General features: G+C 44.7%; 1 protein-coding gene across 4 annotated transcripts in view; it reads right to left on the bottom strand.

The window, feature by feature from the left end:
- Positions 1–12,851: 12,851 nt before the first annotated feature.
- GRID1 (glutamate ionotropic receptor delta type subunit 1) overlaps positions 12,852–23,111 on the bottom strand; it is a 792,303-nt gene continuing 782,043 nt past the window's right edge. For 3 of the 4 annotated variants that reach the window (XM_005565260.4, XM_065520779.1, XM_065520780.1), the window contains one exon: positions 12,852–15,978. In XM_005565260.4, coding sequence (XP_005565317.2) covers positions 15,550–15,978 — 429 coding nt within the window. In that variant the 3' untranslated portion in view covers positions 12,852–15,549. The remainder of the gene's footprint in view (positions 15,979–23,111) is intronic. The other variant, XM_015456100.4, reaches the window with a different exon arrangement.

Here is a 23,111-nt window from a genome sequence, read left to right as displayed (position 1 = left end):
CTTAAAGAAAAGAATTTTCAACCCAGAATTTCATATCCAGCCAAACTAAGTTTCATAAGTGAAGGGGAAATAAAATCCTTTAGAGAGAGATAAGCAAATGCTTAGAGATTTTGTCACCACTAGGCCTGCCTTACAAGAGACCCTGAAGGAAGCACTAAACATGGAAAGGAACAACCGGTACCAGCCATTGCAAAAACATGCCAAAATGTAAAGACCATCGAGGCTAGGAAGAAACTGCATCAACTAACGAGCAAAATAACCAGTTAATATCATAATGGCAGGCTCAAGTTCACACATAACAATCTTAACCTTAAATGTAAATGGACTAAATGCTCCAATTAAAAGACACAGACTGGCAAACTGGATAAAGAGTCAAGACCCATCAGTCTGCTGTATTCAGGAGACCCGTCTCACACGCAGAGACATACATAGGCTCAAAATAAAGGGATGGAGGAAGATTTACCAAGCAAATGGAGAACAAGAAAAAGCGGGGGTTGCAATACTAGTCTCTGATAAAACAAACTTTAAACCATCCAAGATCAAAAGAGACAAAGAAGGCCATTACATAATGGTAAAGGGATCAATTCAACAGGAAGAGCTAACTATCCTAAATATATATGCACCCAATACAGGAGCACCCAGATTCATAAAGCAAGTCCTTAGAGACTTACAAAGAGACTTAGACTCCCATACAATAATAATGGGAGACTTCAACACTCCACTGTCAACATTAGACAGATCAACGAGACAGAAAGTTAACAAGGATATCCAGGAATTGAACTCATCTCTGCAGCAAGCAGACCTAATAGACATCTATAGAACTCTCCACCCCAAATCAACAGAATATACATTCTTCTCAGCACCACATCGTACTTACTCCAAAATCGACCACGTAATTGGAAGTAAAGCACTCCTCAGCAAATGTACAAGAACAGAAATTATAACAAACTGTCTCTCAGACCACAGTGCAATCAAACTAGAACTCAGGACTAAGAAACTCAATCAAAACCGCCCAACTACATGGAAACTGAACAACCTGCTCCTGAATGACTACTGGGTACATAACGAAATGAAGGCAGAAATAAAGATGTTCTTTGAAACCAATGAGAACAAAGATACAACATACCAGAATCTCTGGGACACATTTAAAGCAGTGTGTAGAGGGAAATTTATAGCACTAAATGCCCACAAGAGAAAGCAGGAAAGATCTAAAATTGACACTCTAACATCACAATTAAAAGAACTAGAGAAGCAAGAGCAAACACATTCAAAAGCTAGCAGAAGGCTAGAAATAACTAAGATCAGAGCAGAACTGAAGGAGATAGAGACACAAAAAACTCTCCAAAAAATCAATGAATCCAGGAGGTGGTTTTTTGAAAAGATCAACAAAATTGACAGACCACTAGCAAGACTAATAAAGAAGAAAAGAGAGAAGAATCAAATCGACGCAATTAAAAATGATAAAGGGGATATCACCACCGACCCCACAGAAATACAAACTACCATCAGAGAATACTATAAACACCTCTACGCAAATAAACTGGAAAATCTAGAAGAAATGGATAATTTCCTGGACACTTACACTCTTCCAAGACTAAACCAGGAAGAAGTTGAATCCCTGAATAGACCAATAGCAGGCTCTGAAATTGAGGCAATAATTAATAGCCTACCAACCAAAAAAAGTCGAGGACCAGATGGATTCACAGCTGAATTCTACCAGAGGTACAAGGAGGAGTTGGTACCATTCCTTCTGAAACTATTCCAATCAGTAGAAAAAGAGGGAATCCTCCCTAACTCATTTTATGAGGCCAACATCATCCTGATACCAAAGCCTGGCAGAGACACAACAAAAAAAGAGAATTTTAGACCAATATCCCTGATGAACATTGATGCAAAAATCCTCAATAAAATACTGGCAAACCGGATTCAGCAACACATCAAAAAGCTTATCCACCATGATCAAGTGGGCTTCATCCCTGGGATGCAAGGCTGGTTCAACATTCGCAAATCAATAAACATAATCCAGCATATAAACAGAACCAAAGACAAGAACCACATGATTATCTCAATAGATGCAGAAAAGGCTTTTGACAAAATTCAACAGCCCTTCATGCTAAAAACGCTCAATCAATTCGGTATTGATGGAACGTACCTGAAAATAATAACAGCTATTTATGACAAACCCACAGCCAATATCATACTGAATGGGCAAAAACTGGAAAAATTCCCTTTGAAAACTGGCACAAGACAGGGATGCCCTCTCTCACCACTCCTATTCAACATAGTGTTGGAAGTTCTGGCTAGGGAAATTAGGCAAGAGAAAGAAATCAAGGGTATTCAGTTAGGAAAAGAAGAAGTCAAATTGTCCCTGTTTGCAGATGACATGATTGTATATTTAGAAAACCCCATTGTCTCAGCCCAAAATCTCCTTAAGCTAATAAGCAACTTCAGCAAAGTCTCAGGATACAAAATTAATGTGCAAAAATCACAAGCATTCTTATACACCAGTAACAGACAAACAGAGAGCCAAATCAGGAATGAGCTTCCATTCACAATTGCTTCAAAGAGAATAAAATACCTAGGAATCCAACTTACAAGGGATGTAAAGGACCTCTTCAAGGAGAACTACAAACCACTGCTCAGTGAAATCAAAGAGGACACAAACAAATGGAAGAACATACCATGCTCATGGATAGGAAGAATCAATATCGTGAAAATGGCCATACTGCCCAAGGTAATTTATAGATTCAATGCCATCCCCATCAAGCTACCAATGAGTTTCTTCACAGAATTGGAAAAAACTGCTTTAAAGTTCATATGGAACCAAAAAAGAGCCCGCATCTCCAAGACAATCCTAAGTCAAAAGAACAAAGCTGGAGGCATCACGCTACCTGACTTCAAACTATACTACAAGGCTACAGTGACCAAAACAGCATGGTACTGGTACCAAAACAGAGATATAGACCAATGGAACAGAACAGAGTCCTCAGAAATAATACCACACATCTACAGCCATCTGATCTTTGACAAACCTGACAAAAACAAGAAATGGGGAAAGGATTCCCTATTTAATAAATGGTGCTGGGAAAATTGGCTAGCCATAAGTAGAAATCTGAAACTGGATCCTTTCCTTACTCCTTATACGAAAATTAATTCAAGATGGATTAGAGACTTAAATGTTAGACCTAATACCATAAAAATCCTAGAGGAAAACCTAGGTAGTACCATTCAGGACATAGGCATGGGCAAAGACTTCATGTCTAAAACACCAAAAGCAATGGCAGCAAAAGCCAAAATTGACAAATGGGATCTCATTAAATTAAAGAGCTTCTGCACAGCAAAAGAAACTACCATCAGAGTGAACAGGCAACCTACAGAATGGGAGAAAATTTTTGCAATCTACTCATCTGACAAAGGGCTAATATCCAGAACCTACAAAGAACCCAAACAAATTTACAAGCAAAAAACAAACAACCCCATCAAAAAGTGGGCAAAGGATATGAACAGACATTTCTCAAAAGAAGACATTCATACAGCCAACAGACACATGAAAAAATGCTCATCATCACTGGCCATCAGAGAAATGTAAATCAAAACCACAATGAGATACCATCTCACACCAGTTAGAATGGCGATCATTAAAAAGTCAGGAAACAACAGGTGCTGGAGAGGATGCGGAGAAATAGGAACACTTTTACACTGTTGGTGGGATTGTAAACTAATTCAACCATTATGGAAAACAGTATGGCGATTCCTCAAGGATCTAGAACTAGATGTACCATATGACCCAGCCATCCCATTACTGGGTATATACCCAAAGGATTATAAATTATGCTGCTATAAAGACACATGCACACGTATGTTTATTGCAGCACTATTCACAATAGCAAAGACTTGGAATCAACCCAAATGTCCTTCAGTGACAGATTGGATTAAGAAAATGTGGCACATATACACCATGGAATACTATGCAGCCATCAAAAAGGATGAGTTTGCGTCCTTTGTAGGGACATGGATGCAGCTGGAAACCATCATTCTTAGCAAACTATCACAAGAACAGAAAACCAAACACCGCATGTTCTCACTCATAAGTGGGAACTGAACAATGAGATCACTTGGACTCAGGAAGGGGAACATCACACACAGGGGCCTATCATGGGGAGGGGGGAGGGGGGAGGGATTGCATTGGGAGTTATACCTGATGTAAATGATGAGTTGATGGGTGCAGCACCCCAACATGGCACAAGTATACATATGTAACAAACCTGCACGTTATGCACATGTACCCTACAACTTAAAGTACAATAATAATAAATAAATTAAAAAAAAAAGTTGAAAATGAACTTACAGTTAAATTAACAACTTCTGTTCATCAAAAGATGCCAGAAAGAGAGTGAAAAGGTAAACCATGCTATGGAAGAAAAGAGCTCACAAAAGCAATATGCAAATAAGCATACGTAAAAGGCTCAATCTCATTAATCATCAGTAAATGCAAATTAAAATCACAATTAAGTGTACTGCATTCTCACTAGAATGGCTGAAAATTAGAATATATGATTGCACTGGTGTTAATGAGGATGTGGGACAACTGCAACTCTCAAACACTGCAGGCCGAGTGCATAAATCAGTACAACTATTTCCGAAAACAGTTTAGAAGTATCTACATAAAATTGAACACATGCATACCTGTGACCCAGCAAACCAACAGAAAGGCATACATAAATTCACCCAACATGTCCAAAAAATGCTTATTGGGATACTGCTTGTTATAACCCAAAATGAACTCAGGTCAAAAATCTATTGATAGTAGAATGCATAAATTGTGGCATATTCATACAAAGAAATCCTGTATAACAATGAAATGAACTTCATGCAGAACCATAAAGTCCCTAAAGCCAATGTTGAATGGGAAAAAAAAAAAAAAACAGACAAAAAAGTATAATCGATTCTATCTCAACTTATTTCTTTCTTTTTTTCTTTTTCTTTTTTGAGACGGAGTCTTGCTCTGTCACCAGGCTGGAGTGCAGTGGCACGATCTCAGCTCACTGCAACCTCCGCTTCCCAGGTTCAAGCAATTCTCCTGCCTCAGTCTCCCGAGTAGCTGGGATTACAGGTGTGTGCCACCACGCCCAGCTAATTTTTGTATTTTTAGTAGAGAGGGGGTTTCACCATGTTGATCAGGCTGGTCTCGATCTCATGACTTCATGATCTGCCCACCTCGGCCTCCCAAAGTGCTGGGATTACAGGCAGGAGCCACCGCGCCAGGCCTCTATCTCAAAAAATCTCAACTCTATCTCAATGTATTTCTAAAACAGATGAAATTAATCAATGGTTCTAGCATTTGTAGTACTGGTTACCTTCAGAGTTCCAGAGTTGTCAACTGAGGAGATATACAAGAGGAAATTCTATTCTCATTTTGGGTTAGGGCCTACACAAGAGCACTCACAGTGTTAAAATGAACCAACCTCTATACTTATGATTTATGCACCTTTCTAAGTAAATTTTATAATTTTCTAAACAATTATATTATAAAACTGTGACCTTGTAATTGGGCCTTTTGTGACCATTTTCCTGTACTACTACTAATGGTCATCATTTCTGAGCACTTGCTGTACGTCAGTCACTGGCACTAGGTGTTTTAGTCCAAGTTTTCTTTTCTTTCTTTTTTTTTTGTTTTCGGAGATGGTGTTTCACTGTTGTTGCCCAGGCCGGAATGCAATGGCGCGATCTCGGCTCATTGCAATCTCCACCTCTGGAATTGAAGCAATTCTCCTACCTCAGCCTCTCCAGTAGCTGGTGTTACAGGTGCCCACCACCACACCTGGCTAATTTTTTGTATTTTTAGTAGAGACAGGGCTTCACCATGTTGGCCAGGCTGGTCTCAACCTCAGGTGATTCACCCACCTCGGCCTCCCAAAGTACTGGGATTACAGGCATGAGCCACCATGCCCAACCTCCAAATTTTCTAAGTTCATTCTTCAAGATAAAATTGCTGCTCACGTTGTTTAGATTTCATAGGTATGGAAACTGATGCTCAGAGAAGTTAAGGGACTTACTCATGGTCATATAACTAAAATCCTACCTCCAAAAGCACACCTTTCTGATTCTAACACTGACTCCTGTGTAGTTCTGTGCATTAGTATTCTTCAGGCATCCATTCAGAATAGTGGCCTCCCACAGCCAAACTAGAATTATGCAGGATACACTCACACTATCCCAACCGCAAAAAGGCTGACTAGTGTTTTCTCCACGAATGCCACACCTTCCACACTGCCTGCCCTCACCTGCAAGCTTGCAGTCCTTGGTGGCTGAGACCTAGATCTGGGGAGGTGACCGTCTGTCTGATGGGTCTCGTGTCTCCATCTTCAGAACATGTGGGGCAATTCAGGGCAGAAAGAGCATGAGCTTTATTTAGGCTGACAGACAAGATGAATGACCTTGAGAAAACCACTTAATTACCCTAAGTCTCATTCTCTGCATTTATCAAAAAGAGATTTCTTTAATTTTCCAGGGTGAGAAGGAGTTAATTCTCTTGGGACATGCTAGGCATATGATGCATGTGAATTCCTTTTCTTTCCCCTCTCGACTCCCCTAGAGTAAATATATTTTATTTCTTTCCTGCCCCACACTCATTTTCCATCTTTCTCTACTCTGCCTCAGTGGACTCCCTCGCTGTCTGCTCTTGGGACTGGCAGGAGATTAGCTGGCAGGAGACCAGTGAAGTCAGAGTATGTACTTCCGCAGCTGGCTGCTTTTAGAGTCACCATTGAATAGCTTATCTCTGGAGCTGCACTCAGCTCCTGTCAGGCAGTCCTGACCATAGTTAGAAAATGAGATCCCTCCTTCCACCTTGTTGGGCTGTCAGCAGGTAAGGGTGTGCTGCTCTTCCTACACTCAGGCTTCTCCGCTATGGAAGAAAACAGACAGCTCACAAGAGCAATATGCACATAATCATGTGTAAAAGGCTCAATCTCATTAATCCTCAGTTCTCCTCGTGACTTTGCTTTGCCTGCGCACATCTTTCCAAATAGTCTCTCTCCCCAAATTTCTCAGTTTCCCTGTGCCATCTCTTTCTTACCATGCAGGATCCTTACTGACACAGCAGCTCACTCTGTCATTTTCTCTAGAATACATCAAGCACTTTCTACATGAGATTACTTAGTCTGGTCAGATGACAAGTTGCCAACAAAAGAAGATTTAACTACCTTTGGGCTTCGGGCCTAAGGTAGAGGCACAAGCCAAAAAAAAAAAGCAGACATGATGGAATAGATGTAAAATAATCCCAGCACATATACAGCTCGTTGCTTCAGGTGTGCGCATTTATTTCCCCCATAAAACACAACGGGTTGGATGCTACCTGAAAAACACAGGGCTATCACCCTAGGAACCTCGGAAGGTCTTGTGTTTTTTTGAACTATATGGACATGAACCTTACCTCGCAAACTATATTCTGAAAGATGCATAGATACCTCTGCCAGCTTTGGAGAGGCAGTTTCCCTGAAGTTTGCTTCTTTTCAGCTGCACTTCATCATGAGCATGTCTGAAAGTCAGGAGCTGAGAGGGCACTGACTGAGCCTCTCACAATCAAATCACTCCTCTCTAGGTAAGCCAGGCTGCTTTTCATTTGCTTTCCGAGAACAATCAGAATGATTACCTGAGAGGGTCTCGGGAACAGAAGTGAGGGCTGCTGTTACTGCTAGCCCCCAGTGGGAGAGTGAGACCTAAAGCAAGCATTCCAGTTCTACGGATGAAAATGGAAATGCTTCCTTCCTCTGTCTCAGCAGACAAGCTGGAAGGAAGTGGTCTGTACGTGAATGTTATGAATAAGATGGTTGACTAAGCTCAAAGCCTGAGCAGTTCACACCAAGAGGCAGGATGCTGTAGGTGCACAAATCACAAGAACTTCTATTTATAAGAGTGTGTTTGTGCAAGTACCTTACCCACATTATCACTGATCTTCAAAACAGCTCAGGACTCAGAATCCATTCTATAGGTGAGGAGGAGAAGGAAGGCTCAGAGACATTGGTAATAGGATCAAGGATACCCATCTAGTGAGTGGCAAAGAACAGATTTTAAGCCAGATCTGTCTTTTCCTACTCTAATCTACTGAATCAGCACTAGGCCATCCTGTTTTGCGGTAAAAAAAGTAATTTGCCACAAAGCAAAGGGAAGCATGGCCTTGCTTGTCAGGAGCCAGCTCTGGTCTTTGGAAACTGTATAGGTTCTGCAAGAGGCTCAGCTGGCAGAAGAGGTGAGCTTATGAACTGGGAAAACATCATTTCAGCAATCATGAATCACACATAGCTCTGTGAATTCATTCTTATCACTTCAAATCCAAAATCATACAACTGTAAAGTCCAGAGCCAAAATGCAAAAGCAGGTCTCACTTATTTTATTGACACAGCATTTGTCTAGCATTCGTACCCATCTAAGGTGCACAAATCCCTTCTTCCTGCACCCCTTGCCCAGGGAGCCAGGCCTAGAACAGAGCAAACGTGGATATATCCCAGGCAGGGCACTGGCCCTTCCCATCCAAGAAGGCCACAGGGAGGTAAGGGGTTGAAAGTAAGAGGCAAAGTGAAAGGAATCCTGTCTACTTAATGTCAGGGAAACAAACATGAGAGCTTCAGGGGAAGACAGACCAGCCAAAATCCTCTGAAGGAAGACATGAGCGAGGGAGGTCTCTGAGGAGGTTGACTTCACCATTGAAATGCAAGCGAGAGGATGCTGGAGGGTGGTGGATTGTCAAGTGGCAGGGCACAGGCGCCAAGCTGGAATAGTAAACATGGTGGTGGGGAGTGGACTGGGTAATACTAGAGCATTTAGAACCAAAATCAGCCCAGGGACTGAGTGTGGAGACAGTCAATTCCCTGCCAGTCTATTATTTCTGGAGGAAGAGCTTGAATAAGTTTATTTCACTCAATTTTTTTTGCTTGCCTCAAATTAAGGATGGATGAAGCAGTTCTAAGGACTGAGAAGTTGTGCTATGGGAACCAACTCCCAATTGCAGCTTTTTTTATGATTACTAACTATGGAATTTTCACCAAATAGAAGATATAGGTATTATTGTCACTAATATAAGAATGAAACAGTGAGATTCAAAGAAGTAAAAAGGAATGTGCTCAAGATGTCACCCCCAATAAGAGCCAGACATAGGAATCCAGCCCAGACCTGGCCAGTTTTGGTATTCATTCCTTTGACTTATCTTGACCACTTTCTTGGGTGCCAGGATCAGGGCACCAGCCCCACCCTGTTGCCCATGCATCTCATGGTGCCCAGGGTGCCCTGCCAGTGGGATTTTTCCACCTCCTCTTAGTCAAAGCCCCAAGGCCCGCATCTGCAATGCATTTTCTACACTCCCTCCTCTGGCTACTGTTCTGCTTTTCACCTCAGATGAGCACCAAAATAAGATTGCACCTAAACACTCACCTTGGAAGAGTGAGATGCAGAGGCTTGCCTGACTCACAACTCTTAAGGCAAGTGGCTTAGAGCTTTTATACGAGAATTTTAGGAATATGTGAAAGATATGAACCAGGATCCTGGAATAAATGCACATACACACATGCATACATACATGCACAAGCAATTTGGCAGATAATTTTTGGAGGTTTTTCAGGCACCTCTTAGGTCTGTCAAGGGACTTTGATGGAGGAATTCCTGCCCAGGGGAGAATCCTAAAACTCTTTAGAGCACTAGTTAGCCTCAGAGTTTCCCTTAGCTTGATGCACACTTTGCCTTTGGCAGAAGGAGGAGATGCCTCTTGGGGAGTCTAGGGGAGGAAGGAGATACCCTTAGAGGAACAGTCCAGCTTCTGAGTAAACCTAACAGACTGATGCCCTGCCTGGCTGAGGCAGCTTCAGGGGAGCAGATATCTAGCCCAACGCTGTGGTTAGAAATGACCCTGTTAGCCCAGCCTAGCTACAGTCACTGCAGGGGGCCACAAGCAGATACTCACCGACTGCCCTGAAGCCACTGGAGAGAAGGCAGCAGATGTAGAGGCTGGGGTACCTGATAGGCTGGTGACAGGGAAGGTCAGCACAGTTGCAGCAGCTGAGGCACAGCGGGTATGCTCTCCAGGAGGGAGAGCCGGCTGTACTGGCAGGAGTATGCACTAAGGACTCAGACAGACAAGAAAGTGAATCTCAACACTCTCTCTCACCAGCTTTGGAACCATGTCTTTTTGAGTCTCAGTTTTCCTATCTATAAATCTATTTATAATATTTTTTACCTTGCATGACTGATCTGAGAATAAGAGAGTGTTTATATGTGAGGGGTATAGTACAGTCCCTCAAACACCACACCTGATCGAGATATAGTCACTGATACAGATGATAATGGGTATTCTTATTAGGAAGCAGGATGTTTTGGAGAATGCTTGGGGATTCTTTGCATATTTCAGGGATTCTGGTTGCAAATCAGGATTTTAGAACAAGGGACTGATGATAGAGGAGGGTTTGCTGAGCACACCAGCAGCTTTGCAGACAAGAGGCCACATTGCAGGAGCTGCTCCTCCCTCCTCGGTGGCTGATTGCAGAGCACCGCTTGGCTGATTGTTGCATTGAGATTGTGCACTGGGCAGGGAAGCTCTGAAACAGCCTCTTTTCTGCCCTGGTTTCTGTTTCTGATGAGCATATCTCCATTTGTTTATGTCACCCAAGTGCATTGCCACGTGCTTTAAAACTCTACATGCATGTGTCTGATACGGTGAGTGTGTTTGCATAGACTTAGGTGTTTGTGCATGAACATGTACATATGTGTATATGTGTCTGTGTGTACTTATTTTAGATGTACAAGTCTCCATATGTTGGTGAATATTTTGTTTTCCTCTGAAGTTTGGACACCCCTGAGTCTCTGGCAACTGTATACTTGAATCTACCAGCAACTGAGCTCTCCTTGGGGCACATTTGGTTGCTCACCGTAAGTAATCCAGGTCTGTCTAGTGCCCTCTCTTCCAGATCCCAGCCATCAGCCATTGTAAACTTCTGTGCCCCTTTTTTTTTTTTTTTTTTTCCCTGCAGAGAGAGTTTCTATTATCTCTGGAGCTCAGTGCTCAATGTCAAGTTCAGAGGTGAGACAATAAATGCTGGCAGGGGAGGGATGATCAGACATTACAGACAATTGTCCCTTCCTCTTTCGTAGGAGGTGACTATTAGCTCACCTGATTTATCTGGAATAGGTTCCCTTCTCTCGTAAGTAATCTCCTCTGACTAAATACCACCACTGAGAGGCAAAAGAAAAAACAGACAATGAGTAAAGTTATTGGCACAGAAGAGGGTTATTTATGTGCAGTGTCTTGGTACAAAGGGTGAGGATAATAAGAATAAACAGTTTTATTAAAACAACTAATGGCATAAAAGAATATTTTAGATATTAAAAAATGTTACATTAGGAACAGAAATGCTGCCTCTTTTATTGTGTCCACAGCAAGGAAAGGTCAGTTAAAATTGTCTGGAGCTTTTATCTCATTTTCTTTTGCCAAGCCTTGGAGTACAAGGCTCTAGTTAAGACGCAGATGCTAACTCACGAGCAGATACTTTTGGGAGTGAAGGTTTCCTGAAAACGAAGCTGGAGGCACTCAATTAAGTGGCCCCTTCACCTTGGAAGCAGAAGGTCACATAGAGACCTGAGTTAGCTGTTAGACCTTGCCCATCTCTGTTATTTAATAATATTTAAAATGTTTAATATTTCAATTTTTTATAATATTTCTATCACCTATTATTAAATGCAATGACTTTTAAATGAAAATGCACAGGCCATGGATTGCATCCCTCCATGTCCTCATGGCCTTTAGGATCACTGGGCTTTTCTTCTTTAATGTGTCTGCTTCTCCTTCAGTGCTTGAAAAGATAAACATTAGGTATGAAATTAGTTTTACCTTGGTACTATTTGGAGGATTTCTAATTTAGGAACTAGGTAGCTTCTTCTTAAGAAAACAGCTGTTTGTGATTCCCCACAGCTGCTCCTGTCCACCCATCTGCTCACGGAATCCAGTGGTGTCTGTTGCCCACCCCTCGGCCCCAGTCTCAGGAGTGACCCCAATGTGGAGAAGCCTGTCCTTGGTGCAGGACAGAAGAACTAGGGCTGGGCATCCTCCCTTTGGTTTCTAAAAGAAGAAGTCTTGATCATGACAGACAGCCCCCTTAGATCAGCTTTACTGAGCTCGAGGCCAACAGCGGGGCTGTTTCCACCACAAAGTCACTGAAGCCAGGGGACTTTTTCAGAGGTTGGCTAAAAAGCACGTGCATCTGAGGGTAGGGGATCAGGTTGATGGCTCGAGGCCTGTAGAATGACTGAGGGCATAGGATGTTCACTGAAGAAAGGTCTCCACAGATCCTGTAAGGGCCAAACTTTGAGAAACCAAGCTATGGCTCCACCAGGAATGACAGTCCCTTAGCCCTGAGACCTAAGCACAGGGAAGCAACTTATCTAGAGGAGAGGGTGAGTGCAGAGATGAGAGTGGCAGCACAGTCCGCTGACAATTAAAAGGGTGTTCATTCCTCCAGGCCATGGGAACACTTCTCTACGCTGATCAATCATGACCCAGTTCTCTCCTAAGACACTTCCAAGAACTTAATATTTTAAAGAACACTGTTAGGTTAACCAAAAATTAGACTTGCTGCTCAGCCTGTCCCTCACACTGTCCCCGGTTGGTTTCAGGGAACTCTGGATATGCACTGGGTGAGGAGGGCATGGCCTACCTCCAGGCATATCTGAGACCCCCTTGAGGAGTTTTTCTCATGACTGTCCCTGCCGATGGCACAGAATTTACTTCATAATCTCAGCATGCCCAGAAACAAGCAGACAGTATTTCTTCACCCCAGAGAATAAGAGCATAGGGAGCAAAGACAAGATTTATTATTAAACAACTTTAATCCAAATGCTGATTATTATTTGCAGTGTCTGAAGGCACAAAATATACCTAAAATGTATGGAATAGTCTAAACAGAGTTATAAATCCAAAGAGCAAAGCATGAAAAAAGATACATTCTGAGCTGACACAGAAATCTGAGTTGGGAAGATTTTTTTTTCCTAGAGAACTTGCTTGACTATCAATCATTTCCCCTCATGCCAAGGGTAGAAAATTCTAAAAAAAAAAAAAATAACATAAACGGTGAAGAATAACACCATGAGGTGTTAAGGATTTTGTATAAGCAGAATACTTCTCTTGAGGATGCTGGTCTCTCTCTCTCTCTCTCTCTCTCACACACACACACACACACACATGCACAAACACATCCTCCATCTCCCTCTCTTTCCTCCTTGACACTCATTCTAAGCAGAACCGTCCAAGAAGACATCCATGCTATACCCCAGAAGACAGGCCATCTCAGGGGGCAATGGGGAAACAGAGTTGGTGTGAGATAAGGCAGTGAGACCAGAGTTTGATTAAAAAAATAGATATATATATATATATGAAAAATTGACCATTCAGGGCAGGGCCCCCAATGTGCTGATGGAAAACAAAGCCTGCTCTTCCTCGGGGTCATGGTAGCCCACCTAGGCTTCTCTGAGCATGCCTGGCTTCAAGCTCCACATGCTCTGATTGGAGAAATGTCAATGGATTGCCTAGGTAGCACGAATATCAGACCATTCTCAGCATCCAGCGATAAATAACATAATTATAAACACTCTCTTCCCCACAGTGCTTTCAGCTGACTGTGTGATGTGGCCGTTCTTTACTGCTCAATCATGTCACTAGGGACTTTAGGAAAGAAATCAATCCCGAGCTAGTTATCACCCTCATAAATACATCTCTCTAGAAACTCCATAAGGCTATAGAAGAAGCAATCAATAGGACTTTGTATTTCTCCACGATCACAGACCCAGGCTTTCAGCTCCGTGATTACTGCTGGCTGTGGGAGCTCCACCTCCTTCAGTGACAGATGTGGGCTGTGTATTCCATTCTGACAGGTCTGGAGATCAGAATAACCTTTGTCTTTAGGAGAGGAACTGAAGTGACACAACTCAGATTCCCCCAGTTCCACTCCTAATGGTTCTTTCCCTGATTCTGTAGTTTAGTTGCCTCAGAAAGGGCAACTGAAGGAGGGGGAGCTGTTAGGTAGTCCTAGGCTTACAAAACTGGATTTCCCCGCAGCTATACCTGCACAGGCATAGGCCTGGAAATCTCAGAGGATATCAGATGCCCTGAGTGGGAAGGGCCCCTGCTCTGGGCTGGATTGCTGCTTGAAGAGGACTCCAGGTCTGGTCTGGAGAGGGTGGTGAAGCTGGAAGGGAGGGTTTGTGCTGGAGCCATCCCTGTTTGTTGGACTGCCTGCAGGATTTAGGACCCTGAGATAGGCCTTCACTTTTGGGGCTACAAGCAACTTCCCTGGTGGATGGGAGTTACACTTATGCTTCTTATCTAAGGGGCAACGCTTTCATCCTACCTAAACAAACATGGTCTCTTTTCTCTATTTCTCAGCATGCCCCATCACCTGGAGTACTGGTCCACCCACCTGGGCACCTCCCCCAACTCTTTCTAAAAGGATCTGTTTACCTGACACCACAAAGCTTCTACTCCCTGCATCTATGGCCTCACTTCCTTCTCTCACCCGGGACCATGGGCCAAAACCCAAGGGAACATTCTTCCTCTACCTCGCCTTTTGTTCCACCACCTCACCTGGTCCATGTAACTAACCCCACCTCGCAACTCCTTGCCCCCATGGACCTTCTTCCAGATCAACCCCACCTCTGCCCAGCCTCCCTGAGGAAATGATGGAGTCTGCCCTCCTCCCCCCAATATTCTATCACTTTTTGATTCTTCTAATTTTGAAAAGAAAATAAGAAACAAAGCCAACAGGATGAGATGAGAACAGCTCAGTATCAAAGTCCTCAATTACCTTATTACAGGTAACTGTCAGCTTCTCTTGGGCCCATGGGGCAGAGGCACACTGCGGCACACACAGCAGTGACCATCTCGCCCCGCATGATCCAGGACAGGACAGGACAGGACAGGACGGCCCTGAGTCCAGGGCACCTCCTCAGTCCCAGGCTACCCAGAACAGCCGATCACCCTACAGCACAGCAACCCAGTAGGCGAGCCCAATACGGGCTCCAGACTCACTCTTTATCCAGCTGAAGGACTAAAAGGAATGAAGGGCCAGGAGCAAAGAAATGGGGCAGCAAGCTATGGGACAAGGCAGCTAGTGGCATGTGGGGCTCCTCGTCTTCCCTTCTCCCCCAGCAGAGAGGGGCTTCTTATCTGGTCGCCCCTCCTGCCCTCAGAAAGGCCCAGGAATGGGGGGGCTCCTTTGGCACTTCAGAATGATCACAAGTAATTTTCCTTTTTATTCATATAGAACAAAATTTACAAAGTCATTCATACAGTTTTTGTGTTTTTTTACTGACTTCGAAAATTGGGAATATTCAAAATACACTTTTACCCCACTCCATTCTGTCATTATTTACACATATGTACAAGAAAAATGACAGAGTCTCTGTGTGTGTGTGTGTGTGCGAGTGTGTGTGGTTTGTGTTGTTGTCTTCTTGTATTAAAAAGCTCTGCTGGTCGGGTGGGTGGGAGGGTGGGCGGGAGGGCTGGCGGCGCGGTCAGATGGAGGTCCCGTGGGAGGTGTCCAGAGCTTCTGGAAGGACGCCTCCAGGCACGGGCTGGAAGGACATGGGGATGGGGGTCTTCACCGGGCTCTGCCGGAATAGCCCCCCGTTGGGCGACCTGTGTTTGCACTGCATGGAGGGCATGGTGGCTGAGCTGCTCAGCGGCAGTGGCAGGTTGCTGCTGGGCACTGATGAGAGTGTCCGGCTGGTGCCATGGCTGCTCTGCTCCGGCAGAAAGGTGCTGACTGAGAGCTGGGTGTTCTGGTACTCCCGTGTTGGCTCCAAGGTCTGGGTGGGAGCCAGGCCCCCCATCTCCAGGGCCGAGAGCTCAATCGACGCTGGGGAAATCTGCTTGTGAGCAATGTCTTCATCCATGAGGCTGTTCATACGCCGGTGGACCTGCTCCAAGTTCACTTCTTTGTCCTGGAGGGAAGGCACAGGAAGGTCAGGTGGGGCCCTAACAGTAAGTCAAGGCTGGCTTGCTACAACTCTGGATGTCTGGAGGCACCAGGCCTGGTCAGTCTGTTGGGCTGTGGGTGAGTATCCCATTCATGTGGCTCCCACCTCCCCTCAATTATATGGCCAACCCTCAGTCATCTGGGGAAGCCATGGGGTAGACATGATCCCTATGTAACAAAGAAGATGCCATCAACAGGCCTTGGCTGCATCCTACCTTGCCTCTGTACTCAGTTTAGAGTCACTGCCACACCCAGAACCAACCCTTAGGACAAGATGCTTTGAAGAGCAGGCAGAGACAGGAGAAGAAGTCCCACAGGAATAAAGGAAATGGTCCTCGAGCCCCTAAGGTGCCCCATGAATATGCCACTTCAAGTTCACGATGATGAAAAGACTTTGTATGATCATCCCCACCTTACACAAGAGGAGGTTCAAGCCCAGGAAGGTTCAATGACTCCTCAGAGTCACAGGTCCATGAGTGTTAGAGGCAGCTTGGAGGCCTGGAGCCAGAGAGAAGCCCTGCCTCACCCAGTGACCTCTGTCCTCCCTGTGCAATCTCCTCAGGCAGCCCAAGGAAGGGGACATGTCCTTGTCTGGAAGGGCAAGAGGGCAAGGGTTCCTGCATGGAGATTGTGAGGAATGGGACTTCCCCAGGGTCAGCTGACTCTCCTGGTTTCATGAGGGTTCAAGGCTATCTAAGTGGGTGATCTCACACCTGATACTGTCTCACCACAGTGGGTGACATCACAGGAAATTACTTGGTTTGTTCATTTGTTAAGAAAGAAAACAAAACAGAATATTGTTCCTTTCAAATAACTTGATGATTTGTCTACAATGTCAGAATAATTAAAGGCAGACAAACTGTTTGAAAGCTCAAGGAAGACGTCATCTCCTTCCTTAGCTTCCCCGCAGTGAGGTGGGCACAGGATCTGGTGCTCAGCAAAGGAGCCATATGAGCTTCCCGGTGAGGTTGAAGCTGCAGGGACTTTGTAAGCAACATGGGTGCTGATGGGCCAGGGAACGTGGTGACCTCTCCCTCACCTCAAACTCCTAGAGAAATACAGTCCCGAAGCTCAGCTCCCAGGCACCCCTGCAGGTGGTCTCATGTTGGCATCTTGTATCAGAGAAAGCAACCCATCCCCTGTCCACCTTGCAGAGGAGTTAGAAATATTAAGAAATATAGGAGCCCTGAATATGCTTTCAGAAGAAAACAAAGGAATCACATGAATCTAAGAGCCATTCCAATGACTGCTTTGAGCTTCTGTGGGGATGATCGGAGAGGATTTCCACCCCCAGAAGTTCAGCTGAAAGATGGGCATGAGCCCTGACCAGATGAGTGCATGAATTACAGGGCTAACCCCCATGAAAGGTCAACTCAGTGTTCCCCAGGCAAGGAAGTTAAGTGCTCTACAGTTCACTCCTTGCTTCAATGTCCCCTGGCACATAGAAGGTGGGACCACTGCTCTCTCCACACCTTTATGAGTTCATGGTTGGCACACAGAGCTTGGCTTCTGATGAGACACCTGCTGTCATTCTCAGAATTCTTCCCAGGACAAGAAAACTGACAACACCCATAAGACAACTTGACAAGTCATGCCAGGGCAGGAGGAAATCAAGAGAGCCAACTGGTTTGACAGTAGAGGATACTATGGGATGTGGCTTGGTGTCATAGGTGAAAATGATATCAGAAACCACTGGCACAGCTTCATAGGCACAGTCACAACTCCAGTGATCTGAAGCCCACCCACACAAGCAGAGCTCAGTTCATTGGTGCTGGAGACTATCTCTGAGTTAGGGTCACCTCTGCATGGCAAGTATCATGGGGAAATCAGGGGGCCTGGCTGGAGAATGCCAGGCTTCTACTTGGCCCAGCTAAATATTGTTCATGCAATGCTTATGCTGACTCCTTCAAAGGTTTGTAAAATATAGAGCAAACCAAATTCAAGTTATTTTCCTAATTACCTTATGCCATGGTGGAGCCAGCTCTGTTCAACTTTGCTCCTTTTTGTGTGTTCTATTTTGTCTGCTTTGTTTTCATTTTTGCATGTTAGACTACTTTAGGAATATTTTATAACTGTTATACAGGATATTAGTGGCTTAGCGCCACTCAGCATCAATGATCTTTTCCCAAGGAAGTCTATGGTTTATTGCTTTTAGGGAGTTACTATCCCCACTGGATAACAGTTTGACAGGCTATCAAGAGGCAGGTTACCTGACAAAGAGATAGGACCATGACCCAAATGAGGACAGTAAGATTGAAGCTGAATCCTGAACAAAGAGACAGAGAGACAGAAAACAGTGGGTGCTTCATCTGCTGCAGCAGTGGGACTCCGTCAAACCTTCTCTTCCACAGCTGTCCTCCTAGTGTCTGGGTGCTGGGCCTCCAGACAAGCCCTGACTCCTGCCCAGCATCAAGTCTGCATCTCTAGCATTCTTGAGACTGCTATGAGCTCCTGTTAAACTGTGGATAGAGTGTCATCTGTATTAGCGAGACTCAGTGCCACAATCATTTTGGTGAATATTTGTATCTATAAGGCATGTTCATTTTGAAATGTATGAATGGCACAAAACAAGTACCAGGGAGTCTGGAAGTTGTAGTTGAGAGAGGAATTCAGATACTTTCAGGGTTTAATAAGATAACCTTCTCTTCTCTTTGCAGCTAGCAAAGCTTGGAGAAGGCTGAACAAGCTGGTCACCCTCACTGGCAGAGACTTTCATTTCTGTGGAAGGGAAATTGATGACCTGGGGACCACTGGAAGAACTAGTTAGTAACTAGTCAGCTGCATAATCTTCCCTTTTCCTCCCTTCTAACTTCCCTTCAGGACTTTAAGGACCCCTTTGAAGATGAAAAGAAAGAAAGTTTGAGTGGACTCAATTGAAGTGGGAACCAGGTGTCTTGGTTCCAGGGTTGCTCAACTCTGGATTCTGGCAGTTGATAGAGGGCCTGTCCTTTTTCTCAGTCAATTGAGCACTAGCCCAGGGTGTTCAGGAGATGCTCCCATTTTGTCAGAGTTTGGAGAGAAGGAAAGATTAACTTCCTGTCCAAGAAAGCCACAGGGAGGTAGGGGGTTGGAAGTAAGGGACAAGGTGAAAGAACTGTTTCTACTTAATGCCAGGGAAACAAACATGAGAGCTTCAGGGAAAGACAGACCAGCCAAAATCCTCTGAAGGAAGATGTGAGCAAGGCACGTCTCTGAGCTGGAAGACTTCACCACTGAAGGGTGAGGGAGAGAAAGATGGAGCGTGGTGGACTGTCAAGTGGCAGGGCACAGGTGTCAAGATGGAATGGTAAACATGGCGGTGGGGAGTGGATTGGGTAATACTAGAGCATTTAGAATCAAAACCAGCCCTGAGACTGAATGTGGAGATAGCTAGTTCCCTGACAGTCTGTTATTTCTGAAGAAAGAGCTTGACTAAGTTTATTTTACCCATATTTTTTTTTTTGCTTGCCTCAAATTAAGGATGGATGAAGCAGTTCTAAAGACTGCTAAGCTGTGCTGCGGGAACCAACTCCCAATTGCAGTTATCATTAGCCTTTAAAGTCTCTGTGTCAGGACATGCAGAAAGTGTCTACACCAAATGGACAAATGTTCCAGGGGGGTTTCCTATCCAAATAGTTATTAAGAAATCCATCCTCTTCACATCAGTGTCACCTCATTCTACTCAAATTCCATCATTCCCAATAGCTCCAACACCAGGACAAATCCTGGGAGATGAGGGTACCATCTCGAGCCTCTTATTTTGGTTGTTTAACTGAATAAGAAAATGTGTATAACTGCAGCAAATGACTCCTGTGTTTTCTGAAAAACAAATGCAGCCATTTGCTGTGTCTCACAATGTGTCCTTTAAGTTGCCTGCTCCTGCTGCTGTCTGTGGGAGCCAGAGCTGAGGTGCGGAGAACAGACTGCCTGGTTTGGAAACCCTGGAAGCATGGTCTGCTTGTATCACCTGGGGCCGTAGATTTAGCACTCATAAAGTCATGTCTGGCTGTTCCTTCTGTGTCTCCAGCCAAGGAAAGAGGAGACAGGAGTAATCAGCCTACTCAAGGAAAGAGGCAGGAGTGATTTGAATAATTATCTATCTTTTAGACAAAATGGTGCATTCTATTATGTTATGCAAATTCAAATAATGGGCTTTTTTATGTGAACTACATCCGTTTACATCCTCATTATCCCAAGGTTTCAGTGTTCGGCCAGGTAATGACAGCTGTGAAAAGAGACTTGGAAACTTATTGCTACCTTCATTAATTTACTGTAGGTAACTGACCTAGTGAAACATCCCTGAATATGAAATAAAATTCACAGACTGTGTTTACCCATGAATCCGGCTGAATTCCAGCTCTGTGTTTCTCATCCCATATTAAACTGACGACAGATGCACCAACAGAGGTTACTGGGGAACCTCTCCCAGGCATTGTCTTGCAGAGATAAAGTTCTGTAATTAAGCCACTGTTCACCAATGTGGAAATAATACAGTGTATTGGAAAACGGTAATTAACTAAACTATCATCTTTGTAACAGCCTGTTACACGTGGGACTCCTTAGAACAGACTTTGCTTGGAGTCCAACAGCTCTTATTTTAAGTTGGGCAGGAACAAAACTGGGGATGAGGGACTTCCCCCTGACTGAGCTGGCTGTTGGTGGCATTATCCTGTTACCACTGAGACCAACCAGGTGCTAAATTGGACCCAAGGGCTGGGAGAAATGCCACCAACACAATCTTCAGTGTTGTTCCCAAGACTTACCCAACCCCAATCGGCTGGGCTAGGGGTCTGAGAGTATTGGCTGGATAAGGACAAAGGAGCTCAATTACTTAAGTGAAATGGTCTCAGGAGATGGTGGTAGTTTTTCAAAGCATCAGGAGAAAGAGTTCTGATCAGTTCAACCACAGATATTTTAGGGAGGGCAATGAGAGCGAACCGACAATGACTTCACATCATGGTGGTAGCAGCAGGTGCACCAAGGAATGAGCTGAGGCTAGGGGTACAGCAGCTTGCTCAAGGCCACGCAATTCCACAGTAAGTGGAAGGTCAGGACAAGAGCTCACATCTACCAGGTTCCCAAACCTGGGCTCTTTTCTTTTCCTTTTTTGTTTGTTTGTTTGTTTGTTTGAGACAGGGTCTCCGTCTGTCTCCCAGGCTAGAGTGCAGTGGCCTAATCTCGGCTCACTGCAGCCTTGAACTCCTGGGCTCAAGCAATCCTCTTGTCTCAGCCTCCTGAGTAGCTGGGACTACAGGCACATACCATCTCACCTGGCTAATTAAAAACAAATTGCAGAGACTGAGGTCTAGCTTTCTTTGCCCAGGCTGGTCTCCAACTCCTGGCTTCAAGCAATTCTCCTGCCTTGGCCTCCCAAAGTGCTGGGATTACAGGCATGCGCCACTACACCCAGCCTAAAACCTGGGCTCTTTTCCATGACATCAGTGTGTCAAGAAATTCATCCTCCCCACACCAGTAAGAATTCATTCTACTCAAATTTCATTACCCCCAGTAGCTTCTCACCTTGGAATGCTGGCATAGATCAGAGGTTTTCATCCTTGGCTGGATATCAGAAGCACATGTGGAGATTTTCGAAATTATGGCAGTCCAGATCTCCCTAATATGACCCTTTGGGAAACAGGGCCCAAGCATCTGTATTTCTAAAAAGCCCCAGAATTCATCACCTCTGATATGCAGCCAGAATTGAAAGCCACTGATCCAGCTGCAATGATTACACAACAATTTAACATTAATAACATTTTCTTTATGTGAGTCCAGACTAGTTCATTCATTCAATAAACGTGCTTGAGCTCCTACTACCAGATGAGCTAATGTTCTTGATAAAGCATCTATCTTGGTCCCTGGCACATAGAAAGTGCTCAATACTTCAATTATATTCATCACCCCTTAATGAGAGCTTCCACTGTTCCAGAGAGAAGGCAAATTGATGGGAATCCAGAGGTGAGGAGGCACTGACGGATCTGAAGCAGAGACAGGCAGGTAAATAATTACTGGCAATGTGGAGCACACCCAGCAAGGGAGGCAGCTAGTGGTGGCAGCAGGCAGGGGAGGCTTTGCCAAGTGATCTGGTTTTGAGATACACAGTGGTGTATGGTAAGTGTTCCATGGCTTCTCACTGGAGGCCGTGGGCTGAAATATGCACACTCACTATTCTTACTCTCATGCTAAGCCATTTGCTCCTGAGCATAGTTCTCAGGCCAGGCTGTTTCCAGCAGAAGGGAGAGACTGAGGTTCAGATAATGTAAATGTGTAACCAGAAGCCAGGAACCTAGCCCCGGGTAGAGCACCAAGTCACAACCTTCATTCCCAAGTCCTCTGGAAAATGCTGCCTCAGAACCCAATGGGCTCATGCATATACCCAGTGGAAAGGACAGCGCCCTGGCCTTTTGACAAGCTTGTACCTGGGAGGCAGCAGAGGTACAGAGGTAGACACATTGTTCACATCCCATCTCTACCCTTCTCACTTCTGAGATGGATTTCATCAAGGATAAGGATGCCTTCCTCACCTACTGAAGAGGACTAACAAGATTGCTCAGCACAGGAAAGGAGCCCTAAGGTGTCACTTGTCTCCCTCATATTCCTCATTGCCTAGCCCAGAACCTTTGGATGGAGTAGCCCCTTGGCCACCATCAACCAAGCATGACCCTGGGCCAGGCACATCTTTAATTCACTTTATATGCCTTCCCTTGTTGAATCCTCAATGCAACACTGCTGGGTTGGCATAAATGAAGAAGAAAAATGTGCAGAAGGGCAAACTCTTTACATGCAGTTGAAGAAGACATCAAAGGAGTGGAGGCAAGGAAGGGTGTGGAGTGGAGGAAGTGAGGGCCTCTGGGATCTAATCTTTCATAGCAGGTGGGGGCATGCAGACAGAGGCTGCCCACAGCCAGAACAGAGGGGCCGTCTGCTCCTCTGTCCCCTGCTGCCCGGCCACCCTGGCCTCAGCCAGCTCCTGTGTGCGATGGAAGCCAGGCCAAGGGAGGGCAGGCAAGGCAGAAAGCAAGAATTCCAAACTCCGAGCCCAGTGATGGATGATTCATATCTCACTCCTCATGTCATCTCCCATTTCTGCAGTTCTCATCTTTATTTCATGAATATTTT

Source organism: Macaca fascicularis, chromosome 9, assembly GCF_037993035.2.
Source record: "Macaca fascicularis isolate 582-1 chromosome 9, T2T-MFA8v1.1".
NCBI classification, from domain to species: Eukaryota; Metazoa; Chordata; class Mammalia; order Primates; family Cercopithecidae; genus Macaca; species Macaca fascicularis.
This window is presented reverse-complemented; position numbering and strand designations above follow the sequence as displayed.